The sequence below is a fragment of the Homarus americanus genome, unplaced genomic scaffold, assembly GCF_018991925.1.
Source record: "Homarus americanus isolate GMGI-L3 unplaced genomic scaffold, GMGI_Hamer_2.0 scaffold40856, whole genome shotgun sequence".
NCBI lineage: Eukaryota > Metazoa > Arthropoda > Malacostraca > Decapoda > Nephropidae > Homarus > Homarus americanus.
The window spans coordinates 4,741,153-4,764,803 of NW_024734615.1; the positions used below are offsets into that span (position 1 = coordinate 4,741,153).

Consider the following 23,651-nt stretch of genomic DNA (forward strand, 5'->3'; position numbering starts at 1 on the left):
TAGGGCCAATTTTTTTTTTTTTTTTGAACAGGGATTATCCCACTAGGGCATAGATCACTGACCCACATCAGGGCCTGGGGGGCAAAATTGTAATAGTAATAATAATTATAATAATAATAATTATTCATAGTAAATAAAATCTTTAATAAAAATACACCAAAATAAAATAATAATGATAGCAATAATAATGATGATGATAATAATAATAATAATAATAATAATAAAATATAATAATAAAATTAATAATAATAACAATAATACTGTAATAAAATAATAATAGTAATAAAGAAATACAAGAATGAAAAAAAGATCAAAAGTGTGAAACACGACCTAGACCTATGAATTATTATTATTATTATAATTTTTATTATATTTTCGCCCCCCAGGCCCTGATGTGGGTCAGTGATCTATGCCCGGGTAGGCTAATACACATTAAAAAAAAAAATAAATAAATAACCATTCTGAAAACCGAAACATTCCGAAAACCGAAATGCCCCTGGCCCCAAGGATTTCGGATAAGGGATTGTCAACCTGTAGTAAGAGTAACAATTGAGAATCTGCAATTGTGTGTAAATGAGGCAGAAAGTCAGATCAGCAACCTGGGACTTGGTCACAATTTTTGTGATGCCATATGGCAGCAGGGTCTACCATTGGACAACACATTATGCTTCTAATATCTTCCCAGATGGTAGTACCTCCCAGTTTGATAGCTGCTTACTACCTACGGTACTTGGACTATTCCTGCTTGACATGGTACTCTGCCCAAAAACAGAAGCTAAAATCCAAGCTTCAAATTATTCAAAACAAGGCAGTGAGGTTCCTTCTTGACATGAACGCAAGTGATCGCATTGGTCACAAAGTACATGTACTTCAAACACTGAACATGTTAGGTGTAATGGATAGAGTGAAGCAACTGAGGCTGAATCACATAATTTTATGTACCTGATTGTGGTTAAGCAAAAAACTCTTCTTTACTGCTATAACAAACTGTAACACATTACCAAACCACAGCAAAAACAGTTACGGTATTAAGCAATTCAAAGTTAAAACAAAGAAATGCATAAAAGATGAAGCTACAGCAGGAGAAGAGAGTTTTTATATTAAGTCACAGAATGTAGTACAGGGTACTGTAGTAGAGATCTACCAGCCTCGGATAGTCCAAGAGCAATGTAATGCTTGCTGAATTCTATCAAATAAACTTTCAATAATAGAGTAATCCTGTAGACTTACTATTACTGATTAGAGACCAAGTATAAGCTTGAGCAAAGGACCCTCCTGGAAATAAACACCTAACAGCTTTGTTATCTATCCTTGATCAAGTTACCTTACTGTTTACCATTTCCATTTACCTGCACTGTCTCGGCACACAGGAAACTGTATAAAGTATAGGCAGTCCCGGGGTTGTGAACGAGTTCCATTCCTGGGGATGTTCTTAGGTAAGAAATGTACGTAAGTTATAACACATGCTGTATTCGTACTGTACATACAGAACAATGTTTAAAATCCCACTATATCATAGCCTAAGTCTTTATATATTTCTAAAATCACTAAATTTAAGAGAAAAGAAGCACTAGAATAACAAAATAGAGTAAATGAAAGTATCAGGTAAATAAAAAACTGTAAATTAGTTTAACCGTGTTCGTATTGGCGGATGTTCGTAACCTGGGGACTGTCTGTACAGTACTCCCACGGCTTATGTGCACCATATACTGTACCTACATTGTCTATATTTATGCTGAAGTGTATTACTGCTTAGTTTATAAAGATGCTTATCCAATTGTAAACCAGTAAAACAACTTTACTTTTTTTTTTTTACGGGGATTAGCCCACCCGGGCACAGGTCACTGACCCACATCAGGGCCTATAGGGCGAAATACAATAATAATAATAATAATAATAATTAATAAAATAAATAAAAAGTATAATATTGTAATAATAATAATAATAAATAAAAAAATTAAAAAAATCAATCAATAGTGAGAAACGACAGTATGTACGTTGTGTTGTCAATAGTAAGACAAACAATTGAGGCGTCTAGCGTACGAATGACAAACTCGTCAGTGCCCCAAAAATCCGTTTTCTATGGTTTCGGAATTTTCCAGGGTTTATCTTTCCAACTGTGAAGTCAGGAAGTGGCGAGATTGTCTCTACTCCCCGTTGTTTTCGTATGGATTTAGGGGTGAAATGAACCACGCGGTCAGGTCCGAAAACGCGCCAAGCGTGAGTGTAGGAGTGACGAACTCAACAGCCCGGCTGGGGCCGCACAACCAATGGGAACACAGGGAGGCAGCTACACCCACCTGCTCAGCCAATGAGCGTCGATTACCCAATCCAGTGTTTGTACATACGGTGTCGTGCATGTGTTTCTCATCGATAGTGCTCCATTTAACTCTGTTTTTTTGATTAAATAGACATTTTGGTGGATTAATAATGAGTTCTTCAGAAAGTGATAATGTGCCTGGCCCCTCTGGGCTATCACACAAGTGTTTAAAGCATGAAGATAAGTGGAAAAAAGTTGTTTGTAAAAGGAAGTGAGACCACGGCAAACCTTACATTTCTAGGCATACCAAGAAAGATGTTCCCGATTGTACCATAGGTGTCCCATGCAAGTGTTTGTGCTTTGATAAGGTTGGAATGAAGAAAATCAATGTAATTTTTAGTGAATTTTGGAAGCTTGGGGTTTACAACAAGCAAAATGAATACATTAGCAAGTTGGTAAATTCTGTAGATGTGAAGGAGTGTCGTGCTAAAGAGAGGCCACCTAGGACCTTGCGCCGTATTACGTACAAAGTTATGTACGAAAACAAAGACTACAGTGTGTTTCGAAATGCTTGGGAAGAATAATATTTATTTTACTCGCTATTTATAATATTTTTTGGTACAACAGGCTTGTCATTGTATTATGCACATCTTCTACGCACAAAAATTATCAATATAGAACATAACTGAGGCAATTCTATCAATATTCCATGGCGCTGTGTGATTTTACAGTTCTAAAACTTTGACGTGCGTTTCCTCAAACTATTATTTGGCGAGTTCATCATTCGTACACTAGGCGACTCAATTGAGACCCTGCAATTGTGTGTAAATGAGGCAGTTCTTTATTATTATTATTATTACAGGTATTATTTTTATTATTATTATTATTACTATTATTATTATTATTATTATTACTATTATTATTATTATTATTATTATTACATTTTCGCCCCCCTAGGCCCCGATGTGCTCTTGAATATTTTTTGCATTTTTTTATATTAAAATTATTGGGCAATCTAGTTTTTAATTAACATATTGATAATATATTACAGTACAGGGAACAGTTTTTGTGTCAATCAGCTGATCAAATCACCCACCAACGCTTCTCAGTTTAACTTTGTTTACAGTGGATTGAACAACCAGTTAGTTGGTCTCTTGAATATTTTTGCATTTTTACATTAAAATTATTGGTCATTCTGAAATTTTGTTCACATATTGATAATATACGGTGCATAAATTATTATGAATCACGAAGAAAGCATTAGAACCAATGCACTCTGTAAAAAATATGGCATGTCATCATCGACTGCCTCTACAATCAACTGTTTGATATTTAAGTTAAAATATAGTATTGTACTGTTTTTTATTTCTTATTATACAGGATACTGTACAGCACAGTACTGTATTTAGTTTATATTTAATGTTTTGTTAATTCTATTATCGGTATACAGTACTGTACTGTACATATTTTTTGCGCACTGGGGTCGATCTTTGAATCACTCTGCTGCAGTTATCAGGTTCAAGAAAGGGTCACATACACACCAGTACATGCCACCTACTGTAATCCATTTTCTCAATTTGTACCAACAAATTAAATTTTTTTTTCAAAATAAATTCTGATGCAGTATCTTAAAAAAATATATATTTCACTCAAACCTTTAATAAAAACATTTATTTACAGTACATTGTCTTCACTGCTTGTAGAGCAATACGTACAGTACAGTATACAGTATGTGTACAGTATACAGTAATTATGTAATGTTTTTTCAAAAATTATTTTAAATTTTCAATATAATCTTAGCAGTCACCTAAAACATAAACGAACATACATCATAGATATACTGTAATATGTTGATGATTTTGAATAAAATATTGAATCTTGAATCATTCTGTTTCTTTGTCCAAAATATTGATCTTTTTTCCTTGATTTCCTAGTTGTCCATATACTGTTCACATACAGTACAGATTATCCATGTTGGCAACTCTGGTATTATCATGAGATTATGAAACAAAATTCAAGTAAAAATTTCAAGACCGCTTTAAACACTAAATCTCTCTTGACATACAGTGAAGCCATCTTCCTCCCATTCTCTCTTTGTCACGAGCATCTCAGGAAAATGTGCAGACCTACTCATGGCAGCACCTCCTCTCCATGCATAGGTGGATGGGCTGTAAAGAACAACATTGTAAGTTTCTTCTTTTACATGAATTACACTACGTATCAAAAGGGTCTGTCTCGTTCATATAAAAATTAAGTTAATTTTATTTCAATGGAAATTAATGTGAAAAGGATATGAAAATGCTTAAGCTTTGGGTAATAAGGTACAGGGCTCATGGGGGTACTAATGTGAAGGTGAAATTCTCGTTCTTTTATAAAAACAAAGTGTATATTTAAAGGTGCCCTGATGTTTAATAAATTAAATGCCAGGCATCATCATAGGCTGGTAAAGGGTGAATTCAAATCTCTAATCCCTCTTTAGGTTTAACAAATGTTTTGCCATATTTAAAACTGAATAACATTTATCATGAATGGAAATACTATATGATGGTGAAATCCATGTTAAATGAAGTTAGCCAATGAAAAACAAAATTCGCAAAAGAGAATCCTTTAATCATAGAAAAAATACAAAAAGGGATAATAAAATACAGCACCAATAACCACCCAATATAACACCAAAACACAACACTGCATATGAAAGTCATTCAAGAAAAAATATTTACCGCAATACATTTTGTAAAAGACTAGAAATGGATCTCAGTGATGTGATATGGTTTTACATAGTGGTAGGCTCTGGCAAGATAATCAAAAGCAAACAATTACTCACACAACAGAACCTTGTGACAAGAAAAAATCACATCAAAGCTGAGAGGCTAGATGGAACCAGAACAAGAATCAAACCTTGTATATTACTTCAAGGAGATAGAATGAGGATATAGTTAAAGAAGAAAGAGATGGAGGACATCTTGGAAGATGTACCAAGGTTCTTCCAAAGGCAGTTACTTAAACCATCAAACATACAATAACTGGAAAAGCACTCATAATTGAACTTACTTTTTTGCAAGAGTGACATTAACATCATATTCATCAGGTGACATGGACCGAACATCCTTATAAACTCGGTCCTTAAACCCAGGGAAGTTGCAATTGCCACCAGTTAAAAGTATGTTTCTGTAAGTGATGGCAAAACATATCTGAATATACATACAGGTAAATGACAAAATATTGTATTATGTTTACAAATAAAGATATACAGCTTATGTAAGTATTCAATACAGTGCCTGTCATGTTTTATTCTATGACTGAGCAAGAATGATGATATAACCCATAGAATGAGACTTGACAGGTTCATTCCATGCTTGGGAAGAATGATGATATAACTCATTAAAGATTGTGACAAATGGCTCCTGTAAAGGCATCATCCCTATGAAGTAATACTTGTGTTGAAATTGTGTATCAACCACAGCAACACAGGTAAGTCACACTCTAAGCTAACACCTGAGAGTCAATGCAAGAATACCTTACGTGCTTCTAATATCCTCAATCATAGATACTGTCTCAAATTTAATTTGGGCTTTCATTCCATTTGTGAAAAATATTCTTCACTTTTTCATTATTCCAAACTGACTTGCCTTTGGTATTCACATTGACATTTTTTGCTCTCCATTTTAAATCTTTTCATCCTGTAATGCAGTGGCTAGACCATGCATTAGCATACAGGCATCCCCCGTGTTAGGAAATTTCTGGCGACAGAATTTTGCCCCTACTGAATTTTGAATTTATAACCATGATTTCGGGTTACAGAAAAACCCGCCCTTACGGATTTTAAGTAACTTTTTTAAATGCATAAGAAAAAAATTGCAATTTTTAACCCAAATTGTAAAGTTATTTCCTGTGGATTCTCTATGGTGGCCACAAGGTGGTTGGAAGGCCACTCACCTCCCCAGTTGCCAGCAACCACTACAACAATGGCACTGCTCAGTTAGAATTCTTTCCCCAGCTTGTGTTCAGGATTGTATTTGCCCTTATGGAATTCTGGTTAATTACTAAGATTTTCAAAAGAAAAAATCGTGATATAGAAAAAAAAATAAAATAAAAAACTTCAACGAAATTATAAAATCTATTTTAAGTGGATTCTGAAACTCACCTCAACAGCTGATAGCAACCACAACAATGGCACTGCTCAGTTTGAATTCTTTCCCCAATTTGTGTTCAGTTATGCAATTGTGTTACTGTGTACCCTGATTCAAGATGAGTGGAAAAAGACAATCAAGTTCAAGTGAAAGCAGTGGTGATTAAAGATCCCATAAAGGAATTGCATTGAACAATAAACTTGATGTTTTAAGGAGGTAACTCCCAGTAACACTGATCCCACAACCTCACCTCATCCCCTCCTGCAGCAGTCAACATTGTTTCTGGCATTCCAGTGTTATGTTCATTTATTATCATGTTACAGTACATCATTACAGGTTGACAATCCCTTATCCGAAATCCTTGGGGCCAGAGGAATTTCGGATTTCGGAATTTTTCGTTTTTTTTAGATTTTTTTTTTTTTTTTTGTTGTATTAGCCCGCAGGCATAGATCACCCCAACCCACATTGGGGCCTGGAGAATATAATAAAAATATAATAATAATAATAATAATCTGTTAGTCTGTAGTCGTGTTTCTCACTTTGATCTTTTTTCATTCTTGTACAGTCAACCCTCGCTTACGCTGGTCCCACTTTACGCGCTTTCCCATCGCCACGCTGCACCTGCAAAACCGGAATGCTCACTTTCCATGTATATGTGTATCCTTGACGCGGAGAAGCGTGAGCAGCAGGTGCCACAAGGTCGCCCAGTCATCAAAACATTAACGAGTTCTTCACCGCCACCCACCACAGCCGCCCAAGTCAGTGATAGTGATAATGATAGTGAGGATATGGACTTATATGGACTTTGAGGGTTTGACAAAGAGGCCCTGCAAGCCTCTGTGGTGGATAGTGATACAATTGATACAAGTGAGTACAGGTGAGGCCAATAATCTGCCCTCTGCCTCGAACCAACCCCCCATCCCCGTGCTCAGCCATCTTTTCTACTAATGTAAGTAAAAACCCAATAATATTATTGATATTTCTCTTAATTAATTGTGTGTGCATACCATCATAAAATTAAAGTTATTTTACTACAACATAGGTATGTGTCTGAAAAAGTGGAGTTTGGGGGTCGGCCGGTCTCTATTTCAATAAAACCCATATGTTATGTTGTTCACTTGCTTTCACTTTACGCGGGCTGCCGGGGTTGAATTAACCGCGTAAAGTGAGGGTTCACTGTATTTCTTTATTATCATTATTATTATTTTATTATTACAGTACTCCTGTATTATTATTATTATTATTATTATTATTATTATTATTATTATTATTATTATTATGATTATTATTATTATTAATGTTATCATATTATTTTATTTTGGCGTATTTTTATTAAAATTTTTATTTACTATGAATAATTATTATTATTACTGTATAATTATTATTGCTATTACATTTTCGCCCCCCAGGCACTGATGTGGGTCAGTGATCTATGCCCGGGTGGGCTAATCCTTTTAGGAAAAAAAAAAAAAAAAAAAAAAAAAAAATTGCCCCACAAAAAAACTTTCGGTTTTCGGAATTTCGGATAAAGGATTGTCAACCTGTAATGACTCATTGTATGTGGTTAAAACCATCTAATTTCATACATATATTACATATATGTGCTGTCTCACATTATTGGGCCTCAAAAAATTTCCTTAGGAATTTCACGTCATGGAAAGATTTTCAGGAACAGAACCCTTCCATAACCTAGGGGATGCCTGGTACTTATAAGATTATCTTAAACAATTACAGATAATCAAAAGAGATAATTTAATTGGTATACCTCATGGTTAGGTCTTTTTTCTGGTTGGGCAATATTGTCTACACAGACTTTTATATTACATTTGACAAGGATTCACAAAAAAATTATATGATACACAGAGTTAACTTACCTGTAGAGATGAGGCCTTGTTTCCTCAGGACATTTGTTTATAGAATGAACAATTGATTCTGTAATACCCATCTCCTGAATTCCAACATCACTTGGATAAAAGAGAAGCTCAGGAATACTAAAGCGTTCATTGTTGAGACGGACCAACTGAAAATATACAATATTTTTTGTTTGTTTTTACATTTGTCTATCATATTCAGAAAGCAAACTGTATTACCATGACTGAGACAGCCAATTTTCAACATGAAATTCAATTACTACAGTGATATCCCCGTTAGCCGGAACAATTGGTGTAGAGCACTTCCGGGGATGAGAGATTTCCAGCTAACCAGACGACTTTATCAAACCCAGAAAATTCCTTATCCCCGGAATATTTTCCGGTTACTGGGAAAAATTCCAAGTGTCTAAACTAGACCTCTTGCACACACAGACACTAGCCCACTTCCCCAGAATGTTTCTGGGTGCTGGGGAGGTTTTCCTTGAGTCTAAACTACCGGAGTTCCGTATATGCAGTTCTAATTAAATTAGAAACTCCATTTCTTTACTATAATAATCCATAAAAGTTTATTTAAAAGTTTGGTAAAATAAATATACAACTCCTCCCCGACTTACGACGGGGTTAGGGACCCAAATCCAGGTCATAAGTCGAAATGGTCGTAAGTCGAAAATGCTTAAATAATACATAGAAACTCTAAAATGGCTGTCTCTTTTTCTTATCAGCTCCACAAAACTCTCACTTTTAAGCTAGCCAGCCCTTTTAAAGTGAATTACAAACGAAAATTTTGTCTGTGTACTGAAGTTGGGACTCGAAAATACGTAATTTGACAAAATTTTGGTACGATTGAGGCAGGTCGTAAGTGCGGGTGGTCGTAAGTCGAGGAGGAACTGTATTTAAAAATTAAAAATCTATATATAGGCGTAAATGAAGCTGTGTGTTACAACAAAGACTGGTATTTTCCACTCCCTTGGAGCTGTGGGGGATTAGTGGGTCTTGTGTATCTGACCTGATGCAATATCAGGTTGAGGTAGGGTATGGGATTAGTGGTCTCATATGACTGACCTACTGATGTAATGTCAGGTCACCCTTTCTTGGCCAGGGGATTAGTGGGTCTCATGACCTGAAGATGTCTTGAATAAACACGAAACCTAAAGAATCTTTAGAGAGATTGTGAAAAGTATAAGTATAAACAAGCAAAGTTGTATCGCTTCAACATTACATTACATAACATTTTAAAATATGGAGTGAGAAAGCAGAAAGGTGAAGTAATTAGAGAGATGGAGTGGAAATAAGTGCTGGCAAGCACTCCTCAACAGCTGATATTTAACTCGCAGTCACACACGCAAATTTGTCACACAATAAGACCTTCACTCCTTATGTCTGTTGTCTTAATTCCCTTGTTAGGGATATGTGAGTGGTGTTGGAGGCTGTGATGGTGAGGTGTGGCTGAAGAGTGTGGTAGATGAACTTTTTTGGAGGGTGAAGGGGGGATGGGTTGCATGGTCACTTCTCCCCCCTCCTCACTCAAGCATGGCAAATTGTAATAGGTAGATGAATTTGATAACATAATGATCCTTAATAAATTATCTATGAAATATTTACAATAGGATATCCTTAAACAAAATATTTCTATGTGATATAGTGATGGGAATTCCATTCTTTTATAAAAAAAAAACGTAAATGTTGATACCGGAGTCAGTAAAATCAATTCTAATTTCGTTAGACACCATTTTTCTATCAAAATAATCCTGAATACTTTATCTAAAAGTTTGGATAAACAAATATATTTAAAAAAACAAAAGCTCTATATGATATGAGCGTGAATAGACCTGTGTTACTTTTATCCTCTTCACCACTGATCAGCTCGTTAGTAGCTCGGGCAATCGGTCATGGCTCTGATACACACTTTCCTCAATTGACTGTAATACATAACTAATCACATTTTAACACTTGCGATGAAGGTTGGGTGGGAGATTATTGGGTCACGTTACTAACATCAGGTCACCCAGTGTTGGGTGGGGGATAAGTGGGTCTTATGACCTGAATATGTCTTGAATGACATTATTTTTTACCTATGAGGTATATACATAGTACTATACTGTACTGTGTTGTATATGAAGGATACAAGTATTAATAAGCACAGATTATTACAGTAATGTACCTGTACTAATTAATGAAAAACAAATAAACATTATTGTATCATGAAGAGTAGACAAACAGTGAGAAGACCCGTGGGGTGGCCACTTTACCCCACCATGGAGGATAGATTAACACTTATAAAATGTCATTGACTTGACTTATGAGAATATAACTTGTATTGCTAGAGTTCTTGTAAGAGAGCGATTAATTTGAGTTTAAACATCACTTATTTTGCAACACACACACACACACAGAGGAATTAAGACAACAAGCATCAAGTGAAGGTCTTGTTGTGTGACTGCATGGAGGCGAATTAAAAGATCAGCTGTCGAGGAGCTTATCACTTGGCAACACTGGTGCATGTTACCACTCCTTTCCACTCCATCTCTCTAATTACCAAACCTTTCTCACCCCATATTTTAAAATGTTATTTATTTATTTTTTTTTTTTTACGGAAATTAGCCAACCCGGGCACAGGTCAAACGACCCACAACGGAGCCTGGGGGGCGAAAAAAAGAACGGAAAGAAATTGAAAATATAGAAAAAAAGGTTATACTGTATTAATCTACACCACGAAGATGCCGGAAAACCAGCTTTTAAAAGTGAGACAGATTGTAAGAGCATGGAAACACAGAAGAAGGCAGAGCATTCCACAGTTTGGCTGTGTGAGGAAAGGAGGAGGTACTATAACGGGTTATTCTCGTGTGACCGATATCCACAGAGAAATGGTGGGCACCGTGGGCAAGACGTGTGTTACGAGCCCACGGCCTTACCGGCGGTACACAGGATGCCAAATCCCCTGAACATTGCCCGTTAAAGTACCTGTAAAAGAGAGAGAGTGAAGCAACATTGCGGCGAAGAGAAAGGGGAGAGAGATTGTCGACTAAAGGAGGAGAGTTAATAAGACGAAATGCCTTTGATTCCACCCTATCTAATAGTTGGACAGAAGAAGAGCCACCCCAGATATGAGAGCAGTACTCCAAGTTAGGACGAATGAATCCCTTATATACTTGGAGCAACTGCTCAGGAGTGAAGTAGCTGCGGCATCTGTACAGCTTTCCCAACTTTCGGGAGGCAGCTTTAGTTATACTAAGGATGTGTGATTTCCAGGACATATTGGAGGAAATGGTGAGGCCTAACATATTTATTTCAGAATTTGGGGGATGATAGCGTCCTGAAATGTAATTGGTGGGAGATCGTCTACTTTACAAAGTGTAATTGGTAAATATTGAGTTTTGTTACTATTGAACTTAACCAAGTTTGTATCTCCCCATTCAGAGATGCTGCACAGATCCACGTTGATAGAAGTAATGATATCAGTTCTAGAAACAGATCTAGTTTGAGAGTTAGGAGGAAGGGGAAAATGTGAGGAAAAGTGAAGAGTAGAATCATCAGCGTAAGAATGGATAGAATTAGTTGTAGAGTGAAGTAAATCATTGATAAAAAGAAGAAAGAGAGTTGGTGAAAGAAGAGAACCCTGTGGGATGCCACTATTGAAGGGATACAACTTTGCTCATTTATACTTATACTTATCACAATCTCACTAAAAATACTTAGGTTTCGTGTTTATTCAAGACATTTTCAGGTCTTCAGGTCATGAGACCCACTAATCCCCCACCCAAGAAAGGGTGACCAGACATTCCATCAGAAGGTCAGTAATAGACCATTAATCCCTCACCCTACCTCCACCTGACATTGAGTCACATTATGCCCCCCTCCCCCCCCCAATACTTAACTTTCATCTTTATTCAAGACATTTTCAGAAAATTCTCTCTATTTTCAACCTAGGGGAATGATTTTCCGAGCAAATTTCAATTCCGGCTATCGGAGATTTCCGGGTTTGAGGAATTCCGGCTGACGGAGATATTATTGTATTCCTTAAAAGTAAAATGGATGCCGGTGCAGTACCTTTGTTCACCTTTTATGATCTGACTGCAAGATCTAATGAACAGTAAGACAACTATAGAGCCAAAGTCACATGGCCTACTAGGAAATCTTATTTCCAGTTAACCAAGCAATCGTATTCTCCAAATCCAACTCTTACCAAACTGCATTTTCAGAAGTAATATTGAATTACAGGTACTCCTCGACTTACGACCTACTCGATTTACGACCACCCGGACATATGACCGCCGCAGTCGTACAAAAAAATTTCAAATTAAGTATTTTCGAGTCCCGACGTTAGTGATCGCGCTGTATACTGACAAAAAATTGTTCGTAATTCCATTTAAAATGGCTGGCAAGCGTAAAAGTGAGAGTTCTCGTGGTGCTGAGAAGAAAAACAGACACCCATTTTAGATTTTCTATGTATTATTTTCGCATTTTCGACTTACGGCCTGGTCGTCGGTTTCTAATCCCGTCGTAAGTTGGGGACTGACTGTATAAGAAACTGGTATTTTCTTTGCAACTTCAATATTGCATCAAACTAAATTATAAATCACTTATGTTGTTTATGCCATTAGCACTACTATTTTTTGGATATTTTTAATGTGTTAGGTGAATGCTCAATCAGTAAAGAATGCATTCTATGACAAGGGTTGCATCATCATCTGTATTTCTACAATAAGATTATCACAGTCATCATCTACATCATGTGTTGGAAACATTTGTAACTTAATATAAAAGAAAAAATATATATTACTGTAGTATCCAACCAATTTCAATTTATTTTCAGTAAGCAAAGAAGAATTTAAATACTGTACTGTACTCTCATTAACATATTCTTGTTGTCAAAAGCATGCTAAGACAACAAAATTAGTTCTGTACCCATAACGAAAAGCATCAAGAATCCTACCTGCTCACCACCAGCAGACTTTCCTGTAGTTTCTTCAAGTGATCTAACATAACCACGCTTGATTGTAGTGAAATCTGGTAAGACATAGTCTCTTGCAATTGTGTTTTCCTTCTTACCACCTCTGGCTATATTCATGTGAGCATTAAATTCAAGAGACACAAAACACGCATCCTCCTTCACCTGGTTGATCACGTAGGTCTCGTCCATAACATTGAGTTGCCTGATATTAAAAAGGGATATTATTCAGCCAAGAAAGCTAGAAACACATCTGTACTCGTAAACAATGCTTCCCTAATGCAGTATTGTACTGTAAATGTAAAAATATCTTAGAAAAGGCCTTTGGGATCCAGTAGTGCCTCTGTAGATCATAATATGATCTCCTACTCCTTGGAACCTATAATGGTGAGAGTGAAGAAAATGCAATTAAATTGTTGAAGTCATGTAGACCTCAGCCAATCAAAGCCTAAGTGGCTGAAGTCAGTAGTGCAGAATCAACCAACACCCAAATCCCATTCAAGATTTACTGTGGTTTTTACCTCTTAGACTTTGAGGAATAATACAGAAATCACCGAAGACAGTTACAAGGTCATAAAACAACAATCTAAAACAAAAGAAGATAAGAAAAATTTAACAGAACTACTAAGGACTGCTGAATTAAGCTTCACCTTTGTACCTGTAAGATATAAGTTCCTTAAGGTGATTCGTGAGCACTTTCCCACCAACATCTACCCTCAAGATGGCATCCTTCTGTTTCTTGCCCTGAATGTAAGGTACAATGTGTGTGTAACTAAAGCCACACTCCACTAATAAACAGCAGAGCTCCCGTGGTCGGTCACGATGATACTTGTGTACAGAAAGGTCACCAGCTGCAAATCAGAAAAACTTCATGGAGGATTATGAGAAACCAAGGAAATACAGTAATAATGTAAAACATGGTAACAGTTTTATATTCAAAATTAGTATGGTGAATCTAATTCATTATATTTTCATCTTATAATTTTGGAAACTTTCTAAATTTTTATTTTCTACAACTTTCTCTTAAGGTATCTCATTTATTTCTCTCTCATACAGTACTCTTTCTTCTCTTCAGACTCTTATCTTTGCCCCATGTAATTATGTAATAAGGAACTCAAAACTATTTTTCAATGTACATACTGTATAATATTCTTATGTAGTATATAGGCCTATATATTATATATACTGTATATATACGGTATATAGACACTTAATTATCAGGAAATTTTATGTATCATAATCATCAACGTTTTACAGTCATTTTCCATGCATGGGTCAGTCGCTGTTACCTGAAGGCAGCTCTCCATGCAGCATAGTTTCCTTTCGTCTTTCTTGTCAGGTTCTTAACTCTAATGTTATTTCTTACAAGCTCTCCCCATCTCATATTTTACTACATTTCCTAACACTGACCAAATAATCTGGATATTTCACTCATCAGCAATGTGAGCAGGTCACATACACCCCCTTTTCCCCTTCCATTCATTTATATACTGTACAATACTTTTATCCCAATCAAAGGAGGGCTGACTTCATCATAAATATATATACACCAATTGCAGAAATGCCATCCAGAGAGAGGGAAGAAGGTAATTTCTGTTTTACATATATGAAACAACATAATATTTGTTTAACCTACTCCATCTTCTTAATTACAAAGATAGTACAATTGTGTCGTAACAAATGAAATGCTTTAGTCTTCAAATCATAATTTTCTAACATGATATCAAATCCTTCACCACACTATAACCTGAAATGATTTAAAATTAACTGATATACTACGGCAATAAAAAGATACATACCGTTAATTCTAAGTAAGGCATCTACATCATACTCCTCAAAAAATATCTCGCTCAACGCTTCCTGAGTGCTGGTGAAGTTGAAATATGGCTCAGTGATGATCATCGTGGTGTTGGAGTGATTCACATTGAATACATCTTTTCCAAACATGTAGTCCCATATTGTTTTTTGTACATCCCAGTTGACCAAATATCCCTGAAAGGAGAAAGACAGGCTACAGTGTAAGAATTAATTTCAGTACCCTTTTTTTTTACGGGGATTAGCCCACACCCGGGCACAGGTCACTTACTCACATTAGGACCTGGGGGAATGCAATAATATTATTAATAATAACAATAATAATAATAATTCAGATAGGTAAGTAAAAATTTTAATAAACAATACAAAAATAAAAATAATAAAATAACAATGATAATAATAATAATAATAATAATAATAATAAAGAACCATAAAGAAATACAAAAATTAAAAAAAAATCAAGAGTGAGAAACAAAATACTGTATGTTTGTTGTTGTCAATGTTAAGAGCAACAATTGAGACCCTGCAACTGTTTGTAAATGAGGCAGAAAGTCAGATCAGCAACCTGGGACTTGGTCACAACTTTAGTGATGCCATATGGCAGCAGGGTCTACCATTAGACAATACATTATGCTTCCAATATCTTCCCAGGCGGTAGTACCTCCCTGTTTGGTAGCCTACTACCTGTATTATCATACAGCACATACCCTCAGGCTCCTACTGAAGGAATACAAGAGAGAGAGGAAACCTCTGGATGTATAAAAGATAGACAATAATGTAAATGATAACTTTGATATCAAATCCACATTAAAAGATAGCTTATATCAACACAGTACAGTTCTGATGTTGACAGTACCACTTTTTCCTGGCATTTGTATAATCTAATTTTATTTTATTCACAATTTTATATAAGTATAGTACAGTACAGTACCTGTAATCTACATTTCTATATCAACAGACATATTATACTTAATTAATATTAATGTTAAAAAAAATTGATAAGCAAGTATCAAGCAATACATAAACAACTCTCTCAATACACAGTCCTTTTTGAGAATATAGCAAAGCTGTAGTCTCCAAGGATTCCACATATTACAATGCAGTACTGTACTGTACAGTGTACCCCCCAAGTATGCGGATTTTAACCGCACGGAACCCAACTACGTGCATCAGTGCCATGCAACCCAAATTCCAAAGTACGCGGGGGTCCCAAGTATGTGGGCGTAAATTTCCGTGACATCACCATTGACGTGGACGCCGGTCCCAGTCCTCCTCTCCTCAAGGCACTACAGCGGTTTGCTTTTTCCTGTATTTTTTAGGTGTTTTTGGCTGTGACAGTTACCATGGCTACCCCACTTACTGCTGTTGGGACTCCAGCACCTGCCCAGCCAGGCAGAAGAGTGAAGTCGATGACCCTGGCACACAAGGAGGAGATAACAGAATGGCTGGACAATGGCGAGAGAGTGGTGGCAGTGACCTGTGCATTTAGAGTCAATGAATCGACCCTCAAGACAGCCAGGAAAAACCAGGAGAAAATACTTCAGGTCTTTAAAGATTCTGCTCATGACTACATTCGTCATAGAAGGAAGGCTACAGTCGACCATGGCAAAATGGAGAAGCTGCTGTCTCAGTACCTTGACCAACAGACCAAGAAGAAGATGCCAGTCAGCTCAGCAATGCTCTGTGAGACAACAAAGGTCTACTACGAAAAAACTCGGCAATGCTTTTTCAGACAGCAAAAGTCTACTACGAAAAACTGAATGCTGACAGTGAAGATGCCAAACCTTTCGGAGCTACAAAGGGGTGGTTTAGCCGATTCAAGCAGAGGGAGAAGCTGCACCATCTCAAGATTATTGGAGAGAGAGCAAGTGCCGTCATCGGAGCAGCAGACGCCTACCATGAGGAATTTCTGAAGCTTATTGTGGAAGAAGGCTACACACTCGACCAAATCTACACTTGTGATTTAAACTGGGCTGCTGTGGAAGCGTATGCCCACCAGCACCTTTATCTCACAGGAGGAGAGAGCTGTGCTGAGATTCAAGCCTGCTAAAGACAGGATCACCCTCATGATGACCTGCAATGCTACAGGGGATCACAAGCTTCCTATGCTTGCAGTGTACCACTGTGCAAGGCCGAGGGGCTATAACAATGTCAACATGAAGTCACTGAAGGTCACGTGGATGTACAACAAAAAAGCTTGGGTCAACGGCAAGATCTCTCTTAACTGGTTTGACCAGGACTTTGTGCCCGGGACGAATGCATACTGTGTGAGAAAAAAATTTGGCACATCGCGTTCTCCTGTGTTTGGACAATGCACCTGGTCATCCAGCAATTCTAAGTGAATGTCGCCCCAATGTGAAGGTTGTTTTTTTTTTTTGCCCAAGAACACAATGTCACTCCTGCAGCCCCTAGATCATTAGATAATTGTCTCCTTCAAGAAAAAGTACTTCTCTTTGACCTACCGTCAGTTGCGAGAGGCAACAAATGTGACATTCGAGGAGGCAATGGAGACAGACGGGGAACAGCAGAGCAGCAGAGGTGAAGAAAAACACAGGCAGAAGATACAAGACTGGTAGAAGTGTTACACTATCAGAAATGTGGTGGACAATCCAGTGGTTGCATGGGAGAACATTACCAAGGCACAAGTTGTTCGGGCGTGGAAGCCACTCCTAAGAGCTTACCACAGCCAAAGTGACCAAAGTGAAAGTGATCTCAATGAGGTGCCCCCTGGTGAAGATGTGCTGGATGAGCTGCGAGGTGAATGAGATGCTGGATGCTGGAGAAGCTTAGCCAATGGCTGAGGAGAATGTGGAAGAATTAGAGAGAGTGGAGGACATCAAGGATGAAGAAGTGAAGGCACCAAGAGTGTTAATGCCCAAGGATGCAGCAAAGATCCTGGAAGTAGCCAAGACCCTCAAGGCAAAGTTAAAGGAGGCCAACCCACACCTGGCAGAGAGGGAGTCACAGCCGCTGGAGATTGACCGCATCCTCCAGCCTTACAAAGACCTCTACACAAGCTATATCAATCAGCTATGCCAGTCTACCAACACACGGTCTTTTGGCCAGTCTACAACTGCACCTAGCCCCTCTGCACGTCAGCCAGTCACCTCTGCAATTCAGCCTAGCCCCCCTGCAGCTCTGGCAAGTCCCTCTACAGCTCAGCCTGGCCCCTCTGCATCTGATGAGCACAACTCCAAGCCTTGGAAACCGTCACTCAAGTTGGCCTTTCCATGACCACCGGGTAAGTGTATTATTTTTATTTAAGGGCTTATTTCAGTTTTATTAATCACCTTATACAACTGAAGGTACACATATTTAACTGAGGGTAACTTTCATAGAGGTTATGTGCAGAGAAAGTGCTGTGAAAACCAGTTTTGGGTTCATGGTCTTTACCTGGAGGGGTCCCGGAACCAATTGTTTTTTTCCATTAGTGTATAATACTGTACCCACGTACACAGTTCCCAAGTACATGCCACTCCATTGGCACCAATTACCTACATACAGTCGCAGACTCTTCCACGTTGAACACCTAGCCAGACGACCAGAGAGGTGCCAGTCAATGATTGATGTCGACCAATTTCTTATACGGGGGGTATAATTATTTTCCAAATCCGGCATATAAATTTAAGCTGATACACATTTCTAGGTGATTCAACTGCTCTTATATGCACATTACATTTCATGAAGGCATTAATTGCATATAATGAAACCCAGTGTTGTATGCATCAACGAAAAAAAGTGGCGCCGCCAGCATAAACAACCTAGAAATTTGATGCTGTCAGCGTCGGAGTATACTATTTCATAAATTGACGCCGTTAGCGTCAACGAGTTTTCAGTGACGTACAAATGCAGCCCCGAAATGCGTATTCTCCTGTGTATGGGAGTAACATGCAAAATCAAAAAATATTCATTCATTCTTAATCATTTATTATGATTTATATAATATAATTTTAATTATTCATTTGTTCCCCCTCAAGAATACTAGCATCTCAAAATGCTTGTCGCTCATTCTGCTGCGCTTGGGCCTCAAGACGTCCTTGCCCAAGGAGAACATGTGCTCCACGGCAGCACGAGAGGGGATGGGGGTGTTGTATTTGATGAACAACTCCCTCATGGCCTTGTTGGGGAAGGTGCCCTTGTCAACAGTTTTTTTCGAAGGTTTCTCCCCCAGGAAATGCTTGAAAGGTCACTGTCTTTTTCATTCGTGCAGAAAGCTGCGCAAGTGCGCGGGCGGCAGGCACGGCAAAATGTTTCCCGGTCGTCTTTATAACAAGATAATTGAAAATCGAACTTGGAAAAATTGAAAATTTTAGAAGTTAAAGAACAAACTGACGCTTGACGCTCCGCTCGGGTGAAAAGTTGACTGCGTCACCTGCCCAAAAAATTTATGGCGTCGGCATTAACAAAAAGTTGCCGCCGTCCATTGACGGCGTTAATTTAATGGTGTCAACATACAACACTTTATCGTTTTAATATGGTGATTCTAGTGGTATGGTGCTACGAGATGCTGACAAGTATTTGCCAATGACGTGTAGGTGTGTAATGCTATTCTTTATAATGTTAGGAAGTTACCATGTGAAACTGGGCCATCTGTAGCACACACACACACGCAGCCTTCATATGGTGAGGATGTCGGCGCTGCCCGCTGATGCAGCCGTGGTCTCTTGACCATGGAGACAGCTGCCAGCCTGGTTTGTCGGGTTATCCCTTTCCCCATCTGGATTTATCAACATTCTCCCACCAACAAGCAGTACAGTGCAAAGATTGACGATCAACCCACAACTGACATACAAAAGTGACAATTTCAATTTGAAACAAAGAAACAACTGTTACAGCAACAATCGTGATTAGTGGTCAATGTTGACCTGACCGGACCAGACACACCCAGTCCGCGATACACTCACAACCACCAACACTGGATGAAAAGCCAAGAAAGACTCCAAACTACGTCAGGAGAGAAATGAGGACTCCCTACTCCACCCAAGTGAGGAATTATGAATTCCTAACTACATCACATGAGGAACAAGAACCATCTCCAACACCCTGTGTGAGCTGAAGGACTACCCGGACCACGTGGTGGATCTGCAGCTATAGTGAGGTAGCGGATTAGCAGCTAGGTATGACGGAACGGCCATCCAGACAGTGGGCGCCAACATCAGGTCACAAGAATGTTTACAAGTCCAGCTCAAATATTACCAGATCTATAGTCAATCTATATGTTGACTCTTTGTTTATTATATTTTCGTTTCGAAAGCTTTTGTCAATCAAGTGACCCACTCCCCGCTTCCACCATAAGTAACCTATCACCTCTGTTCATTGTATATTTTCAGCCTTCGAGCAGCCATGTTAGCTTAATAAATCGTTAATTATAATTATTATTATTATTATTTTTATTATTATTATTATTATTTTTAATATTATTATTATTATTTTTATTATTATTACACACCTTATCATTTATTTTCACAAGTAATGAAATTAGTAATGACATATGACATAAAAAAACAGGGGTTTAAAGATATAAATTCATCCACTCCTGAATGGAATACTGTACAATATAAAAAAGTAAAAACAATGATAATTTGCTTGTTGATCAAGTAACAAGTGTCGACAGCCAATCAAAACTCATCCGAGGTATTGTCGCGACCCTAGAAGTAATAGAATTCAACTGAAAGCTCTTAGACTTCAAGATGAACCATCGTGACACCCAGTTAGCTTTGAGAAGTTGCATTGTGGGCCTATGAGAAGCTGGACTCTCTATCTGAGCCATATCCCGTGAGTTTGGAATATCAGACGCTACTGTAATCAAGTGGATTAGAAGATGGGAGGTGAGTGGCAATCTGAATGACCTTGGTAAGTAATGATCAGACTGAAATTTTATTGGTGATTACACAGGCAATCAAATATATTTACTTAATATAAAAAATTAGTGGCTTTTTATCAGCATTTTCTTTTTGATTAAGAGAGACATCACCGGCCACGAGTGACTACTCCTGAAGACGATGCAAGGATCGTGAGAGCAGCCGAGGACAACCGTTTCACTAATGCTGTTGCCATTCGCTAAGCTCTGCGGCTGGGCGTGAGCGCTAGAACTGTCGGAGGCAGCTTCATGAGGCGGGTATCCACCACAGGATTCCCGCCAAGAAAGAACGACTGACAGAGGAACACCGTGCTGCCAGACTAGCCTTCGCTCGTCGACATGCTGACCAGTCGCTGGAATTCTGGGACAGAGTTGTCTTCACAGACCAAAAAACCTTTGCATCAACCAATCACGGCGGAATACACATGTGGAGACGCAACAACACTAGGTAACAATAATACAGTCAACCCTCACTTTACGCGGTTAATGTAACCCGGAGGGTACCGCGGAAAGTGAGGAACACGTAAAGTGAATAACATAACATATGGGATTAATTGAAATGGAGTCCGGGCCGATCCCCAAACTCCACTTTTTGACGACACACAACTATGTTGTAGTAAAAATTTTATCTTAACTTTATGATGGTATGAAAAAACAAGTAATATAGAAGAGGTTAGGTTAGGAAAGATAAAGGTTAACATAGGAAAAATAAAGGTAAGGTTAGAAAACTAAAAATTAGGTGTAACACTTACGGTAGTAGAAGAGATGGGTCGGCATATGGGGATGGAGGCTGGTTCCGAGGCAGAGGGCAGATTACTGGCCCTCAGGTGAATCACCATTACTAGGTGAATCACCATCACTGTCACTTACAGTTGTCAGGGCTTCCCTGACAAATCCCTCAAAGTCACCTTCACTGTCACTATCACTGGCTTGGGCTGGCTGTGGTGGGTTGCGGGCGAAGAAATCTGTTATGCTTTGCTGACGGCTGGCGTTGATGTTGTCGTGATACACCTTGATGTACGGCTCCATAGCCTGCACCAGCCGGGTATGGAAGACTTCATAGCGGTCATCGTCATTGTCGCGGGAAAGGAAGGACTTCATCTTCTCTGCACACTCCATGGCACCCTTAATATCACTATGACTTAAATTGTGTTCTTCGGAGACTGACGCACCTTCTTCCTCCTCTTCACTGACGTGTTCTTCTTCCAACATCTCGTCGGCAGTCACTTCAGGATCTCTGATCACCTCCAGGATGTCGTCGTTGGTGGTCTCGGAGAAGCCTGGAACTGTAACAGTCTGCGCAGCTTCTCTGGCAAGGTCCACTGCTACTGCAACATTCTGAACCTCACCAGTCACAGATTGACTCCTCCTCTCACCTGGTATTCCATGCAACACATGTCTCCATGCGTGACGAATTGTAGCAATAGACAGCTGATCCCATGACTCCACCAAGAAGTCCACAGCTTTCTTGATGTTAAATACTCTCCAGAATTGTTTGAAGAGTATTTTTTGCTGTTCTAACTGTTGATCCTCATCTTCTTCGCTCTTGCTATCGGTGGTGGTGTCACTCAGGTTACGCAACTCTTCCCTGGTGTTGGTGTAGTCGTTCAGGAGCTGGAATTTTTTTGTTGAGAATGCAGCTTTCACATTGCAAATCAACTCCTGGTCCATGGGCTGGATTAAAGACGTAGTGTTGGGAGGAAGGAAGACCACTTTTACGTTGGGGTGACGATCTAACAGTAGGGGCGAGTGTCCTGGTGCGTTGTCCAGCAGCAACAAAATATTAAATGGGACATTCTGTCGCTCACAGAATTTCTTTACATCGGGAACAAAACAGTCATCAAACCAGGAGAGGGACAGTGTAGAGAACATCCATGCCTTACGTGCGGTCAGCCAGTGGACATTTAGCTTGGTCATGTCCATGCTCTTGTAGGCGTGCGGCTTGCGGGCTGTGTGGATCACCGATAACTTGAGCTTACAGGTACCGGAGGCATTGGTGGTAAACAGGACGGTGATGCGTTCCTTCTGCATTTTCCGGCCCCGAATCCTGCTGGCATTCTTCACAACGAAGGACTTGGAAGGTAGTTTTTTCCAGAAAAGACCAGATTCGTCCATGTTAAACACCTGGTCGTCACTGTACTGTCCTTCCTCCATAATCTCACGTAAAAACGGAGGAAATTCCCGAGCCGCAGCACGATCAGCACTCGCTTCTTCACCACCAATGTTTATATTGGTGATCTTGTTCCGGATCTTAAACCTCTGTAACCACCCAGAGGAAGCATTAAAGGGTTTGGGCTCTGAAGTTCCCATCTTTCGTGCCACTGCCATGTACAGTTCACGTGCGTAGTCCTTAACAGAGCGCGTGTCGACCGCCATGTTCCGTCGCGCCTGACGCACCAAGTACCTCACAAGTAATTTTTCTGTCTTGAGAAGCACCTGGTTGTGAAAATACTTGATCATAGAAGCACCTGTAGACTTTGTGATCTTCATGTGCTCCTTTATCTTGGCTGAATCCTTCTTTATAGTCCGGATCGTAGATTCGTTCACGCCATGCTGGCGCGCCAAATCAACCTGCCTTGTTCCTTTCTCCAACTCTTGGATGATGCTATACTTCACCTCGTAGCTTAAGGAACGTCGTGTCTTCTTTGGTTTAGTGCCGCTGGGTCCAGGTAAGGAAAGGTTTCTCTCTGGGGGTGGTGGTCCGGCGGAAGCCATTTTACGGAACAATGGATGCGCGTTTACACGGAGTGGCCTTGAGGGATGAAAC

General features: G+C 38.8%; 1 protein-coding gene across 1 annotated transcript in view; it reads right to left on the reverse strand.

Annotated features, from left to right (window-relative positions):
* Positions 1-3,903: 3,903 nt before the first annotated feature.
* Positions 3,904-23,651, reverse strand: part of LOC121870385 (actin-related protein 6-like) — a 31,043-nt gene continuing 11,295 nt past the window's right edge. Inside the window, exons 3-8 of the mRNA XM_042372203.1 lie at positions 15,009-15,201; positions 13,868-14,060; positions 13,195-13,414; positions 8,265-8,410; positions 5,312-5,428; positions 3,904-4,428 (exon numbers count right to left, since the gene is read on the reverse strand). Of these exons, the coding sequence (XP_042228137.1) occupies positions 4,299-4,428; positions 5,312-5,428; positions 8,265-8,410; positions 13,195-13,414; positions 13,868-14,060; positions 15,009-15,201 (999 nt within the window). The 3' untranslated portion in view covers positions 3,904-4,298. The remainder of the gene's footprint in view (positions 4,429-5,311; positions 5,429-8,264; positions 8,411-13,194; positions 13,415-13,867; positions 14,061-15,008; positions 15,202-23,651) is intronic.